At 39.6% G+C, this 26,002-nt stretch overlaps 1 protein-coding gene across 1 annotated transcript in view; it reads left to right on the top strand.

The window, feature by feature from the left end:
- MAN2A1 (mannosidase alpha class 2A member 1) overlaps positions 1 to 26,002 on the top strand; it is a 213,634-nt gene that overhangs the window by 79,496 nt on the left and 108,136 nt on the right. Inside the window, exons 7-9 of the mRNA XM_075932033.2 lie at positions 1,972 to 2,158; positions 4,781 to 4,958; positions 12,457 to 12,659. Of these exons, the coding sequence (XP_075788148.2) occupies positions 1,972 to 2,158; positions 4,781 to 4,958; positions 12,457 to 12,659 (568 nt within the window). The remainder of the gene's footprint in view (positions 1 to 1,971; positions 2,159 to 4,780; positions 4,959 to 12,456; positions 12,660 to 26,002) is intronic.

Raw genomic sequence — 26,002 nt, 5'->3', positions numbered from 1 at the left:
TCCCTGACATGCCCACTAAATTGAGTTGTTTAGTTCAGTACAGAGCTAATGTTGAGCTAAATAAATGGTTCCTCTATGCAAAATTTCTCCATTTCTCAAATGGGAAATTGCTGAGCTATTATCTGTGGTTTGTAACCTATCCTTTAAATCGGCTTCCGTACCTAATGACTGGAAGGTAGCCAATGTGACACCAATATTTAAAAAGGGCTCTAGAGGCGATCCTGGCAATTACAGAACGGTAAATCTAACTTCAATACCGGGCAAATTAGTCGAAACAATAGTAAAGAATAAAATTGTGAAGCATGTAGAAGAACATAATTTGTTGGACAAAAGTCAACATGGTTTCTGTAAAGAGAAATCCTGTCTTACTAATCTATTAGAATTCTTTGAAGGGGTTAACAAGCATGCGGATAAGGGGGATCCAGTAGATACAGTATACTTGGATTTTCAGAAAGCCTTTGACAAGGTCCCTCACCAAAGGCTCTTGTGTTGGATTGAGAACTGGTTAAAAGACAGGAAACAAAGGGTAGGAATAAATGGTAAATTTTCAGATTGGAGAGGGGTAACTAGTGGTGTACCCCAAGGGTCAGTCCTGGGACCAATCCTTTTCAACTTATTCATAAATGATCTGGAGAAAGGGGTAAGCAGTGAGGTAGTAAAGTTTGCAGATGATACAAAGCTGTTTAGGATAGTCAAGACAGAAGCAGCCTGTGAGGGACTCCAAGATCATCTCAGTGATTGGGCAGCAAAATGGCAAATGAAATTTCATGTGGATAAGTGTAAAGTAATGCACATTGGGGAAAAATAACCCCAACTATATGTACAGAATGATGGGGGCTAATTTGGCTACGACAAATCATGAAAGGGATCTTGGAGTTATCGTGGACAGTTCTCTGAAAACTTCCATGCAGTGTGCAGCAGCGGTCAAAAAGGCAAATAGGTTGCTAGGAATTATTAGGAAAGGGATAGAAAATAAGACCCAGAATATCTTACTGCCCCTGTATAAAACTATGGTACGCCCACATCTTGAATACTGCGTACAGATGTGGTCTCCTCACCTCAAAAAAGATACTTTGGCCTTGGAAAGGGTTCAGAAAAGGGCAACTAAAATGATTAGGGGTTTGGAACGGATCCCATATGAGGAGAGGTTAAAGCGACTGGGACTTTTCAGTTTAGAAAAGAGGAGACTGAGGGGGGATATGATAACGGTATATAAAATCATGAGTGGTGTGGAGAGGGCCGATAAAGAAAAGTTACTTATTAGTTCCCTAATTAGAAGAACTAGAGGACACCAAATGAAATTAATGGGTAGCAGGTTGAAAACTAATAAAAGAAAGTTCTTCTTCACACAGTGTGTAGTCAACCTGTGGAACTCCTTGCCAGAGGAGGCTGTGAAGGCTAGGACTCTAATAGAGTTTAAAGAGAAGCTAGATAATTTCATGGAGGTTAGGTGCATAAAAGGCTATTAGCCAGGGGATAAAATGGTGTCCTTGGCCTCTGTTTTTCAGAGGCTGGAGAGAGATGGCAGGAGACAAATCGCTTGATCATTGTCTTCGGTCCACCCTCTCTGGGGCACCTGGTGCTGGCCACTGTCGGTAGACAGGATACTGGGCTAGAAAGACCTTTGGTCTGACCCAGTACGGCCGTTCTTATGTTCTTATCAGTGGGGATTCTAGAAGAATGGCTTCTATCTGTTTTGGAACTGAGAAAAATTCTATTATCTCCACAAATAATGAGTTGTATTGTTTTTAAGATAGCTTGATCGTTAGAGACTTGAGCATATACTCATCAAACTCAGTGGCAAAACTCCCGTTGACTTAAAGGTTGCAGTCCGGGCTCAGATATTAAATTGCACTCTATTTTAAGGTGGCATATTAAAAGGACTCCCAAATTAGGCCTAAATAGGCAACTTAGTATGGACAATGAAATATGGCTTTATTTTACAGACCTATTGTGTTCATGTAATTTTAGATTTGGGATCCGGTACAGATATCCTTTGCCACATGATGCCTTTCTATAGCTATGACGTTCCTCATACTTGTGGTCCAGATCCTAAAATATGTTGCCAGTTTGATTTTAAGCGTCTTCCTGGAGGAAGAATAAGTTGTCCCTGGAGAGTTCCGCCTGAGGCCATTCATGCTGGGAATATTCAGCACAGGTACAGTACTGAAAGTATTGCAGAATTCTATAACTTGTAAAGGTTTTTTTTACTTGTTGAAGGCAATGTTTGTTAGGGATGTTACCGTGTGGTCATTTACACAATTAACTGATAAGACTGATAAGCCTGAGTTTCAGTTAATCCTAATGACTGCATGTAACCCCCCCCCCCCCGCTGTCTCTGATAGAGAGGCAGCAGTGTAGCGGGAGAAGCAAACGAAAGACGGCACACAGGAGAAGCTGCCTGTGAAGACAGCTCCCTGCATGTATCAGCTCCTGCCATCTATCTGTCCTCCCTCACTATGCTGCTGCTTCTCTATCAGGGGCAGCAGCGCACAGGGGTGGGGGATAGTGGGAGCCAGTACATGTGGGAAGCTGCCTCTTCATCAGAGGAAGTGAGGAGATGGGGGCAGGTGAGAGCTGGTGATTGTGGGCAGCGGGCTTAAAAGCCCCCCATCCCCGCTTGTAAACGTGTAACTGCTAAAAATAAAATCACCATTTACACCTGTACATGTTAGTCCACATTCCTAATATGGATTAACATCACAACTTCCTTGTTTTTTAAAAAAAGAGGTTTGCAATAGGAGAAATAATTTATATTGCATGTGCCCTGCTAGTACAATTAATGAAAGTAGTAATTGTAAGAAAAACTAAAATTAGTACACTTGAGCTAATGTGTTAATTCTGCAGTTCCAGTTAAACACTTCTACAACTTTTAAGTGAGTTAAATTCTGTGAATACCAGGAAGAGGTATAATCAGTTTGCTTGTCGGAATATGCATGTCGGAGTATGGAGTAGGCATATCTCTGTTGTTCCAAATTCTTTACCTTCAGGCAAAGGGATGACATCAGGATTTCTCTGGTTATGTCTACACTCCCGCAAAAGATCAGTGACACGGAGTCTCAGAACATGAATAAATTGACTCAGGCATGTGAGGTTAAATCAACAGAGTAGCCATTCAGTCTTAGAAACTCAGTGAGAGAAGAAGGTCTTGTAGTTGAATTGGAGTCCATGTACAAATATCTACTCAGCTACTTTCAGCCATGCAAGCCTAAGTTAAGTGACCCAGGCTCTCAGATGCAGTGCTGTGGGTTTTTCTTTTGCAGTATAGTCTGTATGTTCTCATTACTCTTTCTTAGAGAGTATCTTCTTATACAAAGCCCACATCTAATTAATTTAAAACAAAACTAAATATTCACATTAAAGAAAAAAAGTGTTTAAAATATAAGATGAAAAATTGAGTGTTTTATAGAACAAGAGATTGGGAAAAATAAAGTTCAGTTTAGGCAAATGTAACAGATACCAACACTTGAATTTATAGAAGTGCACATTTGGTACTGTGCAACTATGGAAGAAGGGTAAGAGGCAGAGGGTTTCAGAGTTGGGGTGGAGGTCTGGTTCCATTGTGTAGATATTTCTAGTGTCCAGCAGATCTGAGATTTGGTGGATTTTGGCCTGCTTATTCTTAAGGGTATGGGTTTTCAATCCTCCCTATGCTATGGTAAGGTGCTGACACGCTAGGCAACTGATCTGAGATTTCTTTTTCAGGGAAGACAGTAAAAAAGCAGTACCAAGGGAAAATGTTTTTTTCTGTATCACATAAATTATCACAAATATGGACAAACTGTTGTCTTGCTTCAGACTGAACACGTAAAATTTTGAGCAAAAAAGGAGCTGCTTTGGGAATCTCTTCTCTATACTGTTGGTTGCTAAAGTATGAGAGGGATATACCACCTATTTCAATGAGGGGAGGACCTTCAGCACCGTTGATTCATAATACTCTGTCAGATCTCACAAGAGGTGTTGGTTCAGGCAAAGCAATCTATAAAATGGGCTACAAACAAGATAATTTTGATGATACTAGATGGGTTATGTTGACCTCAGCAGACCATGTAACTCAGTGACTGCAGTTCATTCATCATGATTTAAAACTACTTATTAATTCTCAGAATCAATTAATTCTCAGAATTAACTCTCAGAAAATGTGTTCATACTAACAGCAGTTTAATATAGCTAAAAAGAATAAACAACTTATTAAAGTTTTTATAGATTTCATTTATATTGGAAAAATATATCTAAGTCCTGACAGAAACTTTAATGTACAATATTAAAACCTTCCCCTTGACTCTTAAGCATTAACAGGTTGGAAACCATTCTAAATGTGCACATGCTACAGCCTTTGAGAACATCATGAGATATATTTATTGTATTTTAAAAAATCTTTTAACACTTTTTCTAAAGTCTTTGTCTACCATTAACATGTAAGTAACGCTATTGCAGTATTGACAGTATTTCTTGTATTAAATGTACCTAAATAACTTTAATGCAACAAATAGCAAGTAATTAAATTACTTTAATGGCAACCATGGTTATTTAGAGAAGCTTTTCAAAATTTTATGAACACTTTCATTAGCTCAGGTGCTCATGTATTTACTCACAATTTAATGTGATGCTATTACAGAGGAGAAAACCAACCTTTCCACTCGCCTCCAAGTAAGTGGACAAGTTGTACTTTGCCGGTAGGTTCCGGTATTGTAAAGAACATGTTTTAGGCATTTATTATTCTGTCGGCTGATTACTTTTCTGTATTCTAATCTGTATGCTTTTCCTTTTTTCTTCAAAGGGCTTGGATGATTTTAGATCAATACAGAAAGAAGTCAAAGCTTTTCCGTACTAAAGTTCTGTTGGCGCCACTAGGGGATGATTTCCGTTACAGTGAGAGCTCAGAATGGGATCAGCAATACCAGAATTATCAAAAGCTTTTTGATTATATGAACTCTCATCCTGAGTTACATGTTAAGGTGAACTGCATATTTATTTGTTCAAATAGTTCTAGTTCTTCACTAACATCAATGAACCCTAACTCCAAATTTTTGCATACTCCTGTTTAATTTAACACCTTCTAATACTCTGAGACTTTATATTAATTTGTTGTACATCAAAGAGGAAGATATCTTAATACTACTATAGTTTAACTAAAGCTCTTGGTGAATTAGGAAAGTACTACTGATTAGATTTTATGGTTAAGCTTGGCAAGATTTGATTTTAATTGATAATTGTCAGTAAGTGGCAAAAATAATCAATAATGGTCAGCCATCATGCATGGATTATCACTGGTCTTTGCAGCCATATAGAGAGCCTTCTGCATCTCTGTTGTCAGGGAAGAGCGTATGCGGGTCTATGACAGTGGTTCTACAGAGAGGTCATTGTAATGTTTTAGAGTTGGTGACACTCAATCCCTGCAGGCACAAGGTTCAGAGGAGGGCTGTGATCCTAGTGAGGTAGCACATAGACTTCTGGTCATGACTTGAAAGAGGAAGAGGGTGGACCCCGCGCCATGGGGAGGTCACCACATTGCTGAATAGGTCCAGTGGCAGTGCAGGAAGACTTTCTCAATTCCACTGTCATGGCTCTGCTTGCTCACCACCAGCCAGGTATGTGGGAGCTGTCCCTAGGTAGGAACTGTGTAGCAGTTGTACAATTGGAGGCTTATCCTCTGTCTTGTCATCCTGGCCAGCAGCTTCTGCTTTGCCTGGCCAAGATGATGACAGCCTCCCCTGCACTTTGCACCCTGATGTCTTGCACACTAGCAACCCCACTGTCAACTCTACCCCAACCACACTCACTCCACAATTTTTAAAATAAAATTATTTAAAAATAGAAGAGACCACTTCAAATAAATATTCATAGTTCAACTGATAGAATACTACTATATGAATTTGCATGTACTGGACATTAGTGACAAACCAGACTACTTTTATTTTGTTCCTTTCAATTGTGAAATTATTCTGTATACGGCATCTGGTAAGGAACATAGATAGTGGCCAAGCATAGTGCTTACTTTAAGTAATAGCCTTTAAGTTTAATGGAGTTTCTGACTTTTCTTTCCTTCTTGAGTACCGTATTTTCTGGCGTATAACATGACTTTTTACACTAAAAAACATCCCCCAAAAATCGGGGGTCGTGTTATACGCCGGGCATAGAACGTACCTGGTCCCCGAAACGGTGCTTGGGGCTGGCCCCGGCACATGGCGAACGGTGAGCGCCGGTGGGGGGGAGCGCCGGCCCCGGGCGCGCGGCGCTTGGCGGGGGGGAGCGCCGGCCCCGGGCGTGCAAGTGTCCCCGCCCCCTGGCTCCTGGCAGGGGGACAGCCACGTTCTGTAAGTGGGTGGTAGAAAAGACCCCATCATGGCTCCAACAAGAAGAAGGAAATTTGAAGCCAGTTTCAAGCTGAAAGTTGTAAAGTTTGCCAAGGAACATAATAACTGTGCTGCTGCAAGTCAATATGGAGTAACAGAAAAGATGGTCCGAGACTGGAAAGCAAATGAAGATGCATTAAAGAGTAGTGACTGTAAGAGGAGGCACCCCACATTGGTCAGAACTTGAAAAGCACGTAGCAGACATGGTGCATGAGCATCCACAATTTATGTAGTGACACGAAACAAAATACGTATGTTTGCACTTCAGTGGGGTAAATCTAACCCAGATCACAGCAAAGGATTTAAGGCCACTGTATCCTGGTGTACTAGGTTCATGGAAGGCATAATCTGATACTGAGGCAAAAGACCAAAACTGCACAAAAATTACCTGCAGATCTCGATGGAAAAGTAAGTCTTTTCCATCGATATGTAATACAACAGCGCAAGAAACATGGCTATGCGTTAAGTCAGATCGGAAATATGGATGAAACTCCTATGAATTTTGATATGGTTGGAAATAAAACTGTTAATCCAAAAGGTGCAAAAACAGTGTTAATTAAAACAGGACATGAGAAGTCCAGTTTTACAGTGGTACTAGCATGTACAGCTGATGGCGCCAAACTAAGACCAATGATTATTTTTAAAAGAAAAACAATGCCGAAAATCAAGTTCCCTGTTGGAGTTTTTGTACATGTGAATGAAAAAGGCTGGATGGATGAAGAAGGGGTAAAGCTGTGGCTTGATAATGTATGGAGTAGGCGACCAGGTGGACTTCGTCAAGAACGTAGCCTACTTGTGTGGGATATGTTCAGGGCTCATTTAACTACCAGCACAAAGAAAAGGCTGGCAAGAATAAACACAGATGCGGCAGTTATTCCTGCAGGATTGACATCATTGGTACGGCCACTGGATGTGTGCCTAAACAAGATTGCATTTGAGAACAGTGGAATGAGTGGATGGTTAGCGGCGAAAAGTCATTCACAAAAGGAGGAAACATGCGTGCGCCACAATTGGATGTTTTGTGTAACTTTGTCATAAAAGCCTGGAATGATATTGGTGCAGAAACAGTAATCAAGTCTTTCAAGAAGTGTGGCATATCAAATTCTTTGGATGGTATGGAGGACGACTTCTTGTGGCAAGATGAAGGGGAAGCCAAAGCTGAAGCCACACCATCTGATTCGGAATTAGATCCCTATGATGACTGTCTTACAAATGTACCACAAGATGTCATTGATGAACTTATGATGTCAAAGGATGAACATGATGAGGATTTTGAAGGATTTTAAGTACCTGCAAGTCAAAACCATTTTAATTAAAATTATTTAAATCAAATCTGATGTTATTAAATGGTGTTGCCTCAGAAGGGGGGGGGGTAGTCTTATACGGCGAGTATAGGCCAAAACCTATGTTTTAACTGGAAAATTAGGGGGTCGTCTTATATGCCCAGTTGTCTTATACACCAGAAAATACGGTAGCTTCCAGTTCTCCTTTGAATCATATCCCTCTGGATGCTCCACTGTAAGTATGCTTGAATTTCTGTGGTGTTGATTGGGGAACTTTGGTACCAGTGTCCTTTAGGCCTGCATATACATTCGCTGTCCTTCCTCCTTTAGCATTTCTAGCAGTCTTAGTTGTAGTATTTTATTTTTATTTTCCCTTCAAAAACAGTCTTGATTTCTCCCTCTTTTTTTATTAGAATAAATTGCCTAGGGAGATTACGGAATCACCATCTCTAGAGATATTTGAGTAGGTTAGCTAAATATCTGTCAGGGTTGGTCTAGACAGTACTGGGTCCTGCCATGAGGGCAGGGGACTAGACTCGATGACCTCTCAAGGTCCCTTACAGTCCTAGTATTCTGTGATTCTATGATCTCTTTCCCCAATGGCATATGCCCAGCTCATTGGGCTTCAGGATGTGCCTGGCTTGCTAAAAGGCTGTCCCTGAGCTAGACAATCACTCTTGATGCATATGCTGCTTTGGGGAAAGCCACATTTCCCAGAAGTGTGGTTTCTTTCAGCAGCTCAAACACAGATCTTAAAAGGATGGGGAGTTGAGACAGAAGATAATATTTATGGAGGCAGCGTTGAATTCCCAGAATGAATCCTGAGCTAGCCATGAAAGCTCTCCTATGTGCCATGTTTAATTGGAACTGAGACAATCCAAGCCTGGTACTTGGAGCATATAAAGATATAGAGCAGCAGGTATTGTTGATGCACCTAAGAACCTGATGGGCACATGCACTAAGCCATAGTACCTGGTGGGAAGAGACTGGTGCAGAGAGCACTCCAGTAAGAAGACAGTGCCAGTACACACTACTTTTGGTACTGCTGTCATTGCCCTACCAGAGCGTTTGGTGATGGTGAGATCCCAGACACTCTCCATACCACCAGCGGAACTAAGAGAACTTCACTCAATTAGAACTTAGGGCATCTGATTTACCAGTCCTCTTCTCAACATTGGGACTTGGGTACCCAATTGTGGGAGACTTTTTTGTACCCTGTCATGCACCTCCACTTCCTCGTAGAAAATCAGACAGAGCCAGATTCTCCTATTCCTCCATGCTCCCTATGATGCTTGCTACCAAGGAGCTTGTCTGGTATCTCCTCAGCCTGTCCCAGCAGTGCTATGATATGACCAGCCATGAGCATTACCACTGTGTGCTCTCCCAGCACTCCAGTAGTACTACTGGGATTCCTGAGCAGCATATTGACCCCATATTACTTGGGCTTCCTGCCTCAGCCGTGAGCCCCTGAGATGTTCTCCCTCAGCTATGACATTCAGAACCTCTGAATCTCCAGAGAGGAGTATGGAGAAGCAGAGGGGTGAAATGTAGGGAGAGGCTATGCCAAAGAACAGATGAGAGGCAATCATTCTTCTCTTACAATTTTTGGCTCTTCCGGAACTTGGCAAAAGGGTTGTTGACACACTGCAGATAGCTCTAGAAGAAATCAAGGACACTTGCTGCAAGCTTCTTGATACTCTTCCTGAATAGAATTCCTCATTAATGAGGCTCTTTTGGACCCCACAAAAACTATATGGCAAATATCACTTTTGGTGATAAAGAATATCACATCATAAGAATGACCATAATGGATCAGAACCTAAGGTCCATCAGACAAAGTATTCTGTCTTCTGACAGTGACCAATGCCAGATGCCCCAGAGGGAATGAACAGAACAGGTAATCAATCAAGTGATCATCCCCTGTTGTCCATTCCCAGTTTTTCTGGCAAACAGAAGTAGGACCATGATACCTGCCCATCCTGGCTAACAGCCATTGATGGACCCAACCTTCATGAATTTATCTAGCTCTTTTTTGGAAACTGGCTAGGAATGTAATAGATCTAGGAATATCTTTTGTTCCTGCAACTCGATCATGGGCATTGTAAAATCCTGGAGCTGCCAGCACCAAATGATATCCATCCCCTATCATAGGGATTGGAAACTCTTGGACCTCTTTGGGAGAAGGCCTATTCCTCTGCCATTTTGTAGTTTTTTAAACATCACTTATCATGGTGTACTGACCAAGTATAATTAAATGAACTAATCGAAAGTCAAAGGCTTTATTGATTAGCTCAGTCACAGCATGACCAGTTCTAAGCTATTATCTGGGAAGAATAATTAAGAGCTAAAAGAATGCTCCCGTCAGCCATCACTGCAGCTGACACAGCATTCTAGTCCATCTCCATAGTCATGGTTATGTAGCATTCATCATGGTTATACCTTTTGGACTTCACTGAAGAGATGCAGGTAACTGAAGGCCTTTCTTTTGTAGGCACCAAGTTGTTAGCTGTCCTCCATACTGCTGGGGCTTCCAGAGCAACTCTGAGCTTGTTAGGGATCTTTAATGCTTTGTCTGCAGTGCTAATGTAATCCTGTACCTCGGACTATCCAACTCAGTGCTTTCATGAACAGCAGAGAAAGAAATATTGGTTCTCCAGATGCAAACCACCAGGTCCACAGTCTTCCATGTTGCAACCATCCACCTCAAAATACCAATTTAGACATGTTTGAGGGATTGACAGGCCACTCCCCTAAATCAGTGTAATTGACCATACAATTTGGGTACCTTTTGCCACATTCTGCAGCACCTGGGAAAACACATCAAACTAATGGATCTTGGAGGTTATCTTCAACATGTATTCCATAAATTTTACCTTCTGCTCCCCTGCTCAGTACCCTTCCTCATCCCTCTGCAGGAACCTTTCTTATGAGTGACCTGGGTGTCAGTCCATACCTTTGCAGAAAATTAGGCTATCAATCTCCACGTCCAATTCAGTCTTTGACTCCAGTATATTGTCATCTGTAACTGACCTAATTACAGCCCTCCACCCCACTCTTCAGTGGTGATACTCTTGGCAGTTGCATAGAGTGGATCCCCACTGGCACACTAGTTAAGAAGTTACTGACCTTGTGCAGTAACAATTATTCTTTGAGATGAGTGCTCCACAAACCATCCACTTTCCTTAGCAGGGCACAAGGAGGGACAGTCCATGTGTCATTTTAACACTCACTGCTATAAAGTTCTCTGATCAGCAGCGCAGGGTTGCAAGCACATCTACAGTGGCTCGAACTATTATTACTGCATAAGGTAAGTAACTTCTTGCTTCCTGACTTATTGGAATATGTGCTTTTTGAGTCTTACTCACATGCTGTTCAACAATTTCTTTGCTTGAGAGATACAAAACTACTTTTTATGTGAAAGACTTCGCTATATACAATGAAACCTGTTATCTGGCACTCTGGTAACCAGAAAACGTTTAGCTGGCATTGCCCCCAGCCACAATACTGTCACGTCTTCAGGCACACAGGTCTGGCTTGGTTTACCATGATTGGCTTAACAATTTTTTATTTAAGAAATACTAATCATCTTTAACTCAAATTGAATGTGAGACCAACTGCCTCACACTACAAAACTACCAATATTAAAAACCTGAGTTTTACTATTATTGTCCATTGGTTTTTCCTAGGCTGATGGGACCCTCAGATAATCGGAATTTTTAGATAACTGGAACGCCCTAATCCCCAAGAGTGTCAGATAACACAGGTTTTACTGTAGTAACCTTCAGCTATGCTTGTCAGTTAAACCAATACTGGTCAGGAATGATCTAGATGATGCTTGGTCCTGCTGTGAGTGCAAGTGACTGGACTTGATGTTTTTTCTAGGTCCCTTCCAGTGCAAGGTTTCTATGATCCTTTATAGTTTCTCAAATAAAAACTCTGTATGGCACTTCAAAAAGGAGTATAGGTATTTAGTGACTTGAAAATATTTGGTCTTCCTGCTTTCCATTATATACAGGCAGTCCCCGGGTTACGTACAAGATAGAGACTGTAGGTTTGTTCTTAAGTTGAATTTGTATGTAAGTCGGAACTGGTACATATTGTAGGGGAAACTCTAGCCAAGCATTTCTCCAGAGCTCAGTTTTATTCTCCCACACCTCACTTCCCTCAGTCCTTTATTCTCAAGCTGAGGTGTCCGCTGAGAAAAGCCGCTCCGCGTCTCCCTGGTCTGCCTCACCCCGTTTGTAAGTAGGGAGCCGATGTAAGTTGGATCCATGTAACCCGGGGACTGCCTGTATTACTTTTTTAAATCTACGTTTTGATGTCTTTGATACTTGTAGGAGAGCCCGCTAAAATTTAAACATGTGATACGTTCATGAACAAGGAACATTCCTATGGAGTTCAGTAATCCAGTAACTTTTAGGGAGAAAGGAAAGATGATTTCTTATAGCCAAGGTGTATATTTGCTCAAGTGATATATGCTTATACGAGAGAAATGAAAAGCTTATTTTGTTAAGATTTTTGATGAAACAACTGCTACTTTACAGAGAATGTTTTTATACTTGGTAATACAAAAGATAGATTTCATCTTGTGAGTTGGAAATAGTTTCTGATGACATATGTCAACTCTGATTCAAAGTTGTCAAGGGGAAATGTTAAGCTTTTTTTTTATTTAAAACAATATTTCTGTGATGACTGTTCTTAATAGGTACTGTAGTATTCCTCTGAAAGTTACCATATTTATAAACTTCCACCCTAAATTTCAAAATTGAGGAAATAGAAATCTGTCAGCCACATAAACAGTTTTCATTTTGTTTCAGGCCCAGTTCGGGACTTTGTCAGATTATTTTGAGGCTTTGCACAAAGCAGGTAATTTGGAGGAAACGAACAGCAATTCATTTTTTCCTGTCCTGAGTGGAGATTTTTTCACGTATTCAGACAGAGATAATCATTATTGGAGTGGATATTTTACATCACGACCTTTCTACAAAAGACTAGATAGAGTTCTGGAATCTTATTTAAGGTAGGTATAGTCATTTGATACATGTGTAAAGTGTGTATACTACACAGATATCAAATGTCATTTTAAAATATTTTCATTATGCTATAGTTAAGGTTCACACTTCACTAGGAAGAACATAAGTAATATGAAAATTTACTGTGTAGAACAAGAAATATGACTCTGGCATTTTAATGGACTCACAAATATATGGGATATTTGTCAGTCTAAACAGGTTTTTATGTAAAAAGTTCCACCTGCATCTTAATTGATTCAAGATAGCATGGAAGTTTCCAGTTACTTTGCATAGCATGAAACTAGCAAATATATTCATATATATTCCTGATCCTTTTCTCTGTAGATGGGACTTGAATAATTGTATTGACTTCTGTCAGAAGAGCTAGCATTTTCTGGAATGCTTGGCTGTTTGCAGTGCTTTTTTTTGTGACGGTACTGCCTAGTACGCAGTATCAGCACCTCCAGTCAGAGCTTACCTGGAAAGAACGGAGTGTACCAGCACTTCTGTATGTAAATGTCCGACAGTCGGCTGGGCTGCATGTCTTAAAGGGGCCGCGTCTCTTTAAAGGGCAATGCTGGCCCCAACCCGGCTTTTTTTGTTTTTGCTCAACAAGTGGAGTACTGTCCCTTTTTTTACAAAAAAAGCACTGGCTGTTCAGAGAGTGAGGTAAAAGTCATGAATTTTGCCATGATATTGAGATAATTCTGAAGTAGTCAAGGGTATTTGCCCGCTTAAATTAGAATGCATGAGTTCTATGCAGAATTCTTTGGAATCTCTTTAAAATGAAGTTGGGAGTACTTGAGGACCAGTGTCATTAGTCAGGTACTTCTCCTTGACTCCCCATTAGCTGCAAGAGGCACTGAAAGCAGAACTAGTTGCAGTTGGGGTTGTGTGATGGGATATTTACCCCACACTTGCCTTGAAAAAGTTAATGCAGATTGAGAAGTGAGCTAACTAGCATGACAGATGAGAGCTGAGGGTAATCAACTTGCTAAGTAATCCCCCGAGTCAGGGAACCAGCTGAAGAGCTAAGAGCTGGACAGGATTTATAAAGCCAAGAAATTGCAAGCACAGCCATACTGCTGGGAGAGTCTGCAGTTGTTCTCTGGGAGAAGGGAGGAGTGTTGGGAGGCTGCAGAAATAGGTAGTCTACACTTACTTCCTCTGAGACGCTGGCTAACCCAGGATTATGTGGGAGAGTGCCAGCTAGTAAGAAAATAGCTCAGGGAAAGGAAGTAAGATCTAGAAGGGAAAAGACCTTGGCTGCTGACTAAATGGGTTTTCATTGCTCTGCCAGCCACTGAGGGAGTGAAACCATGGGATAAAAACAGCCTGACTGCTAGTATGAAAAAAGACTTGAAAAACTTTGACACCCTGGAAAGGGAGGACCATAGTGACCTGGCTTAAAAGAGCTAATCCCCAGAGGGACAAGGGTGGTGCCACCATTGCAGGCTCTGAAAGGTTTGTTTTTTGGATTGGCATGTACCTTCTGAATCCTCTTGGCATCCACCTGAATCCTGCTTTTAAAAGGACTGTGGCTCAGAAGATATTTTGGCTTTTCAAAGGGTCATTTTGGGGATTACATTTCGTGGGGGATAGGATCTTGCTCACTTCTAAATAGAGAAGAACTTGCAGAATAGGGGTGACTTCGGCTATTTTGAAGGATTTTGCAAATTGTAGTGGTTCCTGCCACATTCAGAAAGAACATCTTAATGATGACGTAAGTAGCATTGCAAAAGAAAATGTGAACCAGAAGAGGTTCTGTTTGTTCAGAGGTAATTTGAGTTCCTTACTTTGTAATATTAATGTTCTTTTAGCATAGTTTTTTATGCAATTTAAAAATATAATTTTGGTCATATGCAACTATATAGACTATGCAGAATATATTGAAGCCAATCCTTATTTGTGAAAATATTCCATCAATGTGTGGAATGAATTTTATATGTACTGAGGCACATGGAGGTATGCACCACCAGTAGAAACACATGCTGTTGGCTGTGGGCACTGTGTGTACAGTACTAATCAGTTGGGCTGCACCGGAATCTCTTGTGGGTAGCTGCCTAAGTGCATAGCTCACAAGGAAAACTGACTGCAATGCCTTTGTAGTGGGTATAATAACCACTTTATCTGATGCATGGAGTCCATGGTTTTTACCCACAAAAGCCTATGCTCAGATCAATCTGTTAGTTTTCACAGGACTCTTCATTGTTTCTACTAAACATGCTAGCAAAGGAATAAAGCTTCTATATTACATTGTTCCTTTCTTGTGATTTGATTTAATTTGCAATGAAAGAATAATATTTAATGCCAATTTTGAAGCTAAAAATTGTAGGAAAGAAGACAGGTAAAGAACAGAATGCTCATGTTCGCTTCCTTGTTTGTCAGTACTACAGCTTTACTTCACAATATTTGTTCTAAATGTTTTTCTAAATTCTTTGTCTCCCAGAGGGCTCTAGGCATACCTCATTTCTCCTTTCGCTTGCTTTGATGCTTACAGAGTATTTAAATGTATTTTTATGTTATCACTTTTTGCTACAAGTTGTTAATGAAGTACATTTTTATGTAAAATCCTTGAATGTTGTGTCGTCTTCACATTTTTCTTTGTAAAACCCTCTTTTACTTGATATCACTAAAATAGTCCATATATATATAAAATATATATATATAATTTCAATTAAAATTCATTTCTCAGAGTTGCTATGTTTATCTATTGAAAATCATTTAAAATAAGTAAACCTGTGGTTCATTCAAATTCTCAATGAAACCATAACACCTAACTAATAATGTTCCCAGAAACACTAATTCTTCATTCTTAACCTCCGTCAGTGACTGCAAGAACAAAGGCTATGTCTAGACTACATCCCTCTTTCAAAAGAGGGATGTAAATTAGACATATCAAAATTACAAATGAAGACGGGATTTGAATTTCCCATGCTTCATTTGCATAATTGTCATGGTGTTTTTTCAAAAAACACTATTTCGAAAGTGAAACCGCGGTCTAGATGCGGTTCTTTCAAAAAGGAAAGTTTTTTTCAAAAGATCTTGTAAACCTCATTTTTTGAGGAGTACAGGATCTTTTGAAAGGCTTTTCTTTTCAAAAGAACCGCGCCTAGACTGTGGTTTCACTTTTGAAATAGCATTTTTTGGAAAAACGCTGTGACGTGATTATGCAAATGTAGCACGGGAAATTCAAGTCCCATCTTAATTTGCAATTCTGATATGTCTAATTTACATCCCTCTTTCAAAAGAGGGATGTAGTCTAGACTAACCCAAAGTGTATAAATGCATTTTAAGGCAGTGTTAATATCTTGTCAAACTGTCAGATCTTGATAATCCTCAATGATAGCACATTAGTACTGAACTCTGAAATACACAATAAGTTTTAGCAAATATGTTCCTTTTTTTTTTGTACTCTGTGCCTCTGTTTTTCCCTGCACATTGAAATAAGAGGAAATATTTTTGGAATATTTTAACTTAGAAAACTGCTTTTCTAATAAAAATGAGTTGCAGATCAGTTGTCATTTGTTATATTGTGATTTGGACAGTGTGAATTGTGTGTGTGGTTTTTTTTTTTAGAGTCAATCTGTCACTTATGGAGTCTAGCTTCAGCAAAGTATATCAATATTTTTGCTGGTTCCTTCCTTCTGCAGCTACATCACATGCAATAGAGTGGCATCACATGCAATAGGATGGTCTATGGCTGAACATTCCAATGATGAAATAAATAGGCTATATAAGTCACCAGTGAATGGTATTAGAGCCAAACCATGTGGCAACTATATTTTGAAACCATATCTGCCATCATAGTACTGATTCTCTCTTGAGGAGAGAACACTGATATATGTAACTTGACAAAATCTTGCTATCAGCCCTCATATATATTAACTGATTTTTTAAAAAGACTAGTACATATGCTGTGTACACCTCATCAATGGCATGTCAAACTAAGTTGGGAAAGTGTTTAAATATAACTGTTTAAACAGAACTTATTGTAGACTTTGGTAGAGTCAGCTGAACATTGGTACATCAATAGAAGTAAGTCTTCAGTCATTTGTTGAAGACTGGGTGTTGGAATTACATAAACACCTTCAAAACCACTGTTGCCTTGATTACTGTATAGGAAAACTAAGCTTGTTTTCATGTTATTAGGGATTGTGAGCTGTTTGTTGATGTTCATCTGTATTCTCCTGTATCCTTTTTCTGTGCTTATTTGGGGAATCTTTTCCACCCCATTTGTAAGTTGAAAAGACATTGACAAAAATATTGGTTATATACATAGAATGCAAACTAATGAATTATGATAAGGCTATAAGTTTTTGTTATGACAATTCTTAAGAAAATTACTGAAAGAGTATGTAAGTTAAAAGAATATTTAGAATGGTATTTGGGGCAGGGGGATCTGTCCATTTTTGAAGTGTTCAGCACAGTAAGCTCCTGGTTAGTGTCTGGAGCTCTCAGATGCTATTGCAATATTAATAAGTTAAATTGCTGTTTTATTTTCAATAGAGGTTGGACCTCCCTGGTCTGGCACCCTTGGGACCCGAGTGGTCCCAAACCACGGAGGTTGCTAGACTAGGGAGGCCAAGGCTCTTTACCTGGCTGTAGACTCCATTCCCAGCTGGGGCTGTGCTCCCTGCCACCTACCCGGCTGCCTCTTGCCCCCTACCATGCCAGCTGTGGCCAGAGATGTATCCCCCACTGCACCAGCCCCGGACAGGTGCCAGCCTTGCTGTCTCCAGCCCTGGCCCTGAAGGTGCCAGCCTGAGCTTCCCACCCAACTACTGGTCCCACTGACTCTAGCCCCAACTGGGACTCTGCATTCCCTGCCACCAGCCATGAATGGAGCTGCGATCCCAAATTGTGCCAGCCCCAAATGAGGCTATACTCCCGACCACACCAGCTCCAACTGGGACTGTGCTCCTGGCCGCCGGCCTCGCTGCTTCCAGCCCCAGTTTGGGCTGCACTCCTGGCCACCAGTTCTAGCCAGGGCTGTGTTCCCCTATGTGCTGGTCCCACTGGGGCTGCACTCCGTACTGCCAGCCCTGCCAGAGGCTGTGCTTCTGAACCTGGCCAGCCAGAGCTCTCAGGTCCAGCAATATCCGTGGTCCTGCCAGACCATAGATGTTGCCAGACCAGAGAGTTCTGGATTTTAGAGCTTCAACCTGTATATACAGAAAACAGTGACTATGCAGTGGTATTATTGATCAGTATTCAGCACAGGAGCTGAAGTATTAGAACCTAGCTCTAGTACAGTGTGTATATATAGTTTTCGACAAACAGGACATTCCTCTCAAGAAGATATTGCATGCTTCATTTTCAATTAAACAGACATAGTTTTGCTAGTAAGTCAGTAAATAGATTTATATCATGTAACCCAAGTAATTTAAAAATATTCTATGTTTACAGGATTAGGGCTAGCTTAAAGAAACTTGATAGGAGCCATACCAAATATTTAACTTTTAACTTTTTAAATTTATGTTATCCCACTAACCCAAACAACATTTTCTTTTTTAAAAATGTACTCTAACTTGAATTAATTTTTATTATTGCATATTGAGGAATGGCTTTCTGGTTCTTATCAAGATCATATTTCTGTCCTTGTACAAGAGGCAGGAAAGGAAGCAATTTCTAGTACTCATATTCGAGTGACAGGAATAGAGAGGACTGCAATCTTTACTCCTAAGTGAAAGGAAGACCAGAGCATGTCTTAGTTTTATTCTGCTTAACCATTTGTTACACATTGTCTTGTAACTTCTGGTCATTTAGTTCTCCCTGTAGTCAGTGACACCTTCAGGTTTTCCCTGATATTCACTTAAATTAATTCATTAATTCCCTGTTAAAATAAGTCTTAAATTAAGACTAATTTCTATTTTTACAAATGATCACCATCTTTCTATTTCAAAACGGAAGTAGTTATTTTTCAGATGGGGAAAAAATATTTTTTCAACCAATTGAACACATTAGTCATCTTTAATTGAGAGGATCAGTAAAAATCCAAGTAGATGCTTCCAATGATGTTAGAAAATTTGGGGAGTCCACTTGGAGACAGCTTTCTAGGAACAGTGTGTTGCTTACATTTTCATGCTTTCCTCTTCTGTGCTAGCTATACTTTGTGTATTTTGAAAACTTCACTAAATACTTTGTCTAAAGAATACAGATTTATTTTAGCTGGTGTCTATACTTGAAGCCCCTGGAGTTTCATTCTACTTAACCCTTTGTTACACATTATCTACGTAATTACTTTGTTCTTTGAGTGTTTTTAGGACACACAACTTGATTACATAAAAAATGTTTTTAACTGGACAATCTTAATCACTTACGGAAAAGATGAACCTCTGTGTTAACTAGGATAACTAAGAAGCAAGAATGCACTTCCGTATTTTTATAAGAATTGCTTTTCTATAATTTTATAAGTGAGTACTTGATTTCTTTCTTAAGATACTTAAGTCACAGAATCTACTAATAAATTGTGTAGAAATGGTGAAATAACTCTCAATTTCTTACTTTTTAGCATGATAAAATGACACACCTTTGCAACTATCATTATTTGTCTGCTATAGATTACAGTAGTTAGTGTACAAATATATAAAACAGGCAACACTAATTTGAAACTCAGTAATTGAAACAGTTTCAAATTTTGTTGGGACTTAAATATCCTAATTAGTGCTGTCTTATATAACTACTCATCTCTGAAAAACAACTCTATGTAGTGGAGCTGTTAGAAGCAAAAAGCTGTATTATTCAACTGTTTTAGGACAAGAAGTGACATGTAGTGCACCATATAAATTTTATATGTAATTGATATGAAAAATGTCATTACCCAACACAATGTGATAAGGATAGTTGATTTAACATCTTTTTCTAATGAAAAATGCCATAAAATCATTAATCACAAATTTTCAAGACATCAGTTTCATGCCTCAGTCAAATAATGGCACTTCTGAAAGTATAGTGCTCTGGTAGGAATGCCAGGGCATTAACATTGACTGGAAGAGTACAACCTAGGGAATAATTGGTCATTAGAAAGAATTTAGATTAATAGTGTACCTGTTTAATTTTATATTGAGCTTGAAGTTTTAGCAGATAAAATGCTTCAAGATGAAATTTAAGTAGTGAAACCATTCATTTTAATGAGACATGAATCAAGCAAGAAAAATTAATGTTCTTTCCCTACACACCTGCCAATTTGTCATCTCAAAATAAACCCACTTTAGATCAACACATAAAACAATAATAACGAAAAATAATGTCTGGGTGATTATCTGTATGTATTCCACTTTTAGTATACATGTGCCGAATTAGAATCTTTTGACAACACTGCCCACTGAGCGATACCCTTGATATCTATGTGCTTCTATCTCTCTCCTCCGTAGAACTTACAAAGGCCATCCAACTTTCACTTCTTTTATTGCTGGTAGTTATGACACACAACAGAGAGAATAGCATTCCAATCTCTTACACTTGCAATCCTTTTACCAGCGTTTTAGTAGTTTACCTTAGTACAGCATTTCCCAAACTATGGGCCGTGGCGCGGTACCGGGCTGCTGGGAAAAAAATACCAGCTTCAGCGTGGCTTCCGGGGTGTTCCGGGCTCCTGCACTACCCGTGCAGCGTCGGGTTCCCCAAGCCCTGACCTGGGCTGGGAGGAGGATGCAGCTGGGTGTTCCGGGCTCCCAGATTGCCCGGGCAGCTCCAGGTCCCCCAAACCCTGGGCTGGGCTGAGGATGCAGCTGGGGTTGCTGGATGGCAGCGGTTTCTGTAGGTGAGTGACTTGCACCCTGCTGCCTGCTGACTCCTCCAGGGAGCAGGGGCTGAGAGCTTCCAGCCTGTGCCTGGGGGCGGGCTCTCTGCATAGACAGCACAGTGCTTGGGAGATACTGATACCTTCCTTCAGAGTGGGAAGGGACAGAAGCAGAAACAGCATAAAAGAAGCTTTAGAGAACACCACACAGATCTGGAAGGGGAGGAAAAGGTAAAAACTGCTAAGGTACTTTTTTGTTTAGGACTGCTCTGAGTCTGAATTTCTGCCTTCCTGGTCTGAGATTGGCCTTGTATACTTATCCAAGAGGAAAAGTTTTAATCTAGCATTCCTGGTTTGTAAGGTTAGTTTTGAAAAGCTAGCAATTTCATTTTTCTTGTACATTTTTCTCCTCAAGAAAAAAAAAAGAGTTCCCATAGAGAGGCTTCTTTTGATTGGACATTTTTGATCCACCATGATTTTTTCTACCAGATGAAAATAAAATTAGTGATATTCACTCCTCTAAAATTAAGAGGTAAATCTAAGTACCTTAGCATATTATAAAGCAGGGGTTCCCAAACTTTTTGACACTGGGACCAATTCACAAGCATATTTTTCTTGTTATTCAGTTAAAGTACAAAAAGATTTAAAATTTCTCTTGTTAACTCACTGTGCCTATTACGAAGTTTAATCGTTGCCTCAACTTTTTCATGAACTTTGAAAATATTAATTTTAGTGCCTTGTAAATTCAAACTTAAGTCATTTAAAAGACAAAATATGCCACATAAACCACCATTGTTAACCAATCAAGTTCATGAAAACGGTCTTTAAATGTAAATGTAACATCTTTTGCCAATGGAGGGTGTTGTTCCAAGAACAATAAAACTTCATCCTTCATTTCAAAGAGTCGTTTCAAAATGTTTCCTTTTGACAGCCATCGAACCTCACAGTGTAGTAAGAGATGCTTGTGTACACTTCCTAATTTGTTGCACAAAGCAGTAATGATTCTGGAATTCAAATGACAAGATTTTATATAATTTATAAACTTCACACATTCTTGAAGAGTAGAACTCAAAAGTGATGGTATAGTTTTCACAGCTAGTGCCTCTCTGTGAATACTACAATGAACTCATACACAGTCTGGCGCTAAAGCTCGAATCCGTGGGACAAGGCCAGTGCAAGACCCTGCCATTGCTCGAGCCCCGTCACTGCTCAGTCCAACACATTTTTTCCAGTCAATATCGCTTTGAATAATAAAATAATCGATTAGCTTAAAAATTTCAGCAGCCCTTCTTGTTGGAAGTAGTGTACAAAATAAGAGATCTTCTTGAATGGAGCTTTCATAATCATATCTAACAACACATCAAGTTGGCAGTGTCAGCCATATCAGTGCTTTCATCTACTTGTAATGCTAAAAACTGACTATTCTGTATTGGACGTACGAGAGTTTCTTCAATATTTTCCGCCATATCTTCAATTCTACGTTTCACTGTATTGTTGGATAAAAACAGCGAACCCAACGGATTTCCTTTTTTTCCCTCCATAAATATGGGATGTAATAATATGCAATGCAGGAAGTATTAATTTTTCGCCTACAGTATGTGGATAACTTGTCTTGGCTATTAGTTTTGAAGCTTAATATGAAGCCAGCACAAAGTTTTCATTTGAAGAACACATAGAAAGTGCAGTTTTCATGCTTTTTTTTAACAAAAGATCATTCATTTCTTATTTATGAAAAAAATCTATGAGCTTACTTGCATATTCTGGATGTTTGCATTCCAAATGGTGTTTCAGTTTTGATGGTTTCATGCACTCATTGGATAGTTCTGCGTGACAGATTATACATAATGGCAAGTGATTATCACTACCAACACTTATAAAACCAAATTTCAAATACTCATTGGAGTAATTGAGGGTCCAAGGAATTTTTATCATCTTATTCTCACTTGTATTGGGCTGCACATCGTTCAAACATTTTTTAGTTGCATTTCCAGTCACATTCTTCAGCCATTTATCCATATTGAAGATGAAAATGAGAGGGTATTTAATTGAAAATAAACGAAGAAAACTTAAGCAGTTAACCTAGGATGACGCACACTTTGCCGCACTGTGCAGAAACAAGCTGAGGGTGCTGTGTCATGTGACAGGAAAACCAATGAGACAGGCTTGGCTGCATGAAAACGTGCACGCTTTGGGAAGATGAAGCCCTTTCCTCTGGGCCTGCGCTCTCCCCAGCCAGGCCAACTGTTGGGAGCTTGACATTTCGTAACCCTCCCAAGTCTCCTAATTTCTGTTATCAGAAAGATATCCCCAAAAATAAGATTGATTGTTGGGTCCAGGTGCTAGGTCTTGGGAAGAGAATGTGTGGTGGGCCCTGTGCTGTGTCAGAGTAGGTAGATGTGAGCTACTCCCACTTCTCCTTCCTATAGTTCCAAGGCGTTCCAGTACAGTGATGTGGTTCCTGATACTTTGACAGCAGGATTGTCTGGCTTAAAATATTTATTATTTTTTCAAGCTGCCAAAACTTTGTGGAGTAAACAAAGTGAGAGAACTGAAAAAGTAATTTTAAGTAACTTATCTTAATTCAGTCCAGGGTTCCCTCAGCCTGGATTTTTTCTGCAAACTGTCCTTGTGTACGCTGTGGCAAGTTTAAAGATTAGTGCTCTATTTACATTGTGCTTTCTTAATATTAGTTTCCCCACAGTAAAATGTCCCCCAAGTCTTTATTTACTACTAAGGCATGGGGAGAATGATGTCACTTCTCTAAAATCTTGAGCTTCTCTGGCTCTTAATTCTAGCCTACCCTGCACTATCTCGAGCTGTCTGCCTGTTGATGAGCTGACCCACCCCTAGATAATTTCTTAGTATTTAAATTATTCCCTTGTCCATTTACTGAATATGGGGATGTTTCTCAAAGAGTCATCATTACGCTGTTCGTACTCCGTCATACTCTGCCAAAGCTGAACAGAAGAAGCAGAGAAGACATTTTTGTAGCCTAAGGCTGTTCTTCCTGTTTAGTATCAAAGGTCTGATGGTGGAGATATGAGATTCTCAAACAGAAGGTTGTAAGAATACTTTGATTCCAAGTCTTGCCAAGAATACTTTATGATGCCAACTGAAATCCTGTCAGCTCTTCCTTAAAATAAATATTCAGTTTTGAAGTTGAATATTCATCTGATTCAACAGTTTCTAGGGTGTCATTTTGAGTAGCAGCTCTGCATGTTGGGACGTGGCTTGCTTTTTTTCCCGTTCCCCAGACTAACAGGGAGCGAAGGGAAAGTACTTGGATTCTGTGTATGCCTCTCATTGCTGGCTGGTGATGGTTGGGAGAAGAGGAGTAATTCATGGAATCCAAGTACTTTCCCTTCGCTCACTGAGAGTCAGGGGCATGGGAAGATAAGCAAGCTGTGTCCCGGTACACATTGCTGATGCTGCCCCCACTGCTCTCCTGAAATGGTGCTTTTGAACAGTTTACGCTGATGAAATTGATGCATGAGGAAAAGATGTGGGGTAAAGCTTAAAAGATTTGGTCACCTTCCCCTTTAAGATAGAAGAGCCCATCTCCCCAGGGAAAAAAACCTTTGTACAGTTGATAGTGGTAGATTAGCTGTATCAAGAATTTGAAAGACAGAATACAGGTATAGCTTGTCTGCTGTACTTACAAGCTTTAAATTTAAATGGAAAAATTAGAGGAATAATTTTGTGTTACTAGAAGCTGGTAAACAAGACCAGAGTAGTTACAATGTTCTGGTTCATTGTAAGTAAACACCTTGCATAGGATAAAACTAAAACTAAAGTGTGCAATGTTGTTAAATGAGTTCAATTTTAAAAGCACGGAAACAAAATGTTGTGGTATTTACTAGAATAGCAGCATGAATTTCAATGTGTTCAGAAGTCAAATAGGGTGCCTTGAGAATTTTCAATTCATTTTTTAATTTCAGTATATTTAAATCAAAATTAACTTCATTGTTCAGGCTGTATACTTATTTTTTAAATTTAACAACAAATAGTTTCAAAACATTGCTGCATTTACTATGAAAAAAATTTCTATTTCAAGGCATGTAGGGCTGAGTTGATCGTTACGGATGATTAGAGCAGGTGCACTTACACACTGGTGGTTAACTCAAACTTGTCAAAGGAGGTTTGCAAAGGTGAACTGTGGTATTCTTTCCATGCTACAATCTCAAGACAGTGCTGTTTGGCATGACACTGGTTGTATCAATGAGGGATGGAAAGTTGTGAGCATAAATAACAAAGTGACTCATTTCAAAGTTGTTGCCCAAATCATTCCACTTCTTCTTTTATGATTTATGGCTTTTGAGATTTTTCAGGTCCTATTCTTAGCTAATTTTATAAAAGTGTTTGGCGATATGTGATTATGGATTTATGATGATTTATAGTTCTCAGTGAAATACAGAAAGTAAGAACCGTTTTATTTTGTGTTTGTTTGCTTAGGCTTTTTATTACATTAATTATTTTTAAGATCTCATGTTGGGTTTTTTCTTATTACTGAAGTTTTCATTGCTGATAGGGGATATGCTATATTGGTTCTTGCATCTATAATGGGACATTATACTAGCTTTCCTTAGACTGAGATTGTTAGAAGAGAATGGCTTTCCTGAAGTTTAATTCCTCAGAAATAACCTTGTGTTTTATGCACTTAGTCCTTTTATCCTTGGGGATTTGATCCACTTGAAAATGTAGAATAGATTCAGATGTAAAAGGAAATCTTGTTTTAAGAGATGTTTTAAGAGATTGTGCTATTACAGATAAACCCTTCTATGATTCCCATCAGTCACTTTTTGTGTGTCTGTAAAGTAAAAGCCTTAAACTACTTTATTTAAAGGACTAATTAATTCACCTAATTTGATGATTCAGAAGCAGTGTGAACTAAGAATATGGATCTCATATTCTTAAATCCAGTCATTATGAACTCGGATGGCCAATGAGTTGGGAAAAGCATGGAGTTTAGGGAACAGCTATTGTGACTGAAGGGGCTAATGGTCAATGAGAGAAGAGTTCACAATTCATGATGTAGGAATCTTTTCTTCAGTGCCACACAGGGACCCATTAGTCTTACTAGACCATTTGACTCCTATGCCCAATATCCCTTCTCCCCCAATTGAAAATAAACAGATACAAGGTGGGTGTTACCTGTTGTTGGACCAATTTCTGTTACCTCACCCAGTTTGTTTCTCTAATCTCCTGAGACCAGCACTGCAAATGAACCAACCTAAAATGCAAACAACCGCAACACAAGAAACACCATGCAAAACCAGGCTGGATTGGACAAGAGTACCTTGGTCATCTCTTTAATAACCCACAGTATAGGAACTTAACACTCAAGAGTGTGTATGTGTACTAAGGTAAATTGAGAGGCGTTTTAGTGAAATTGTGTGGGCTGCTCATAACATATTAACACACAATCTAGAGAATGGTTAGGGTAGTGGCAGGCAATAACTGGGTTGCCAGAGTTAACTCCTGGTGGGCAGCCACCACCTTATTTACCTGAGCCTCCCCAGGTATGAGTGGTTGCAGCTCCCATTGGCCATGGATCATTGTTCCTGGGGAACAGGAATTGTGCGAAGTGGTGTCCTGCTCTGTGCCACT

This window comes from Pelodiscus sinensis, chromosome 6, assembly GCF_052426305.1.
Source record: "Pelodiscus sinensis isolate ZL-2025 chromosome 6, ASM5242630v1, whole genome shotgun sequence".
In the NCBI taxonomy this organism is placed as follows: Eukaryota; Metazoa; Chordata; order Testudines; family Trionychidae; genus Pelodiscus; species Pelodiscus sinensis.
This window is presented reverse-complemented; position numbering and strand designations above follow the sequence as displayed.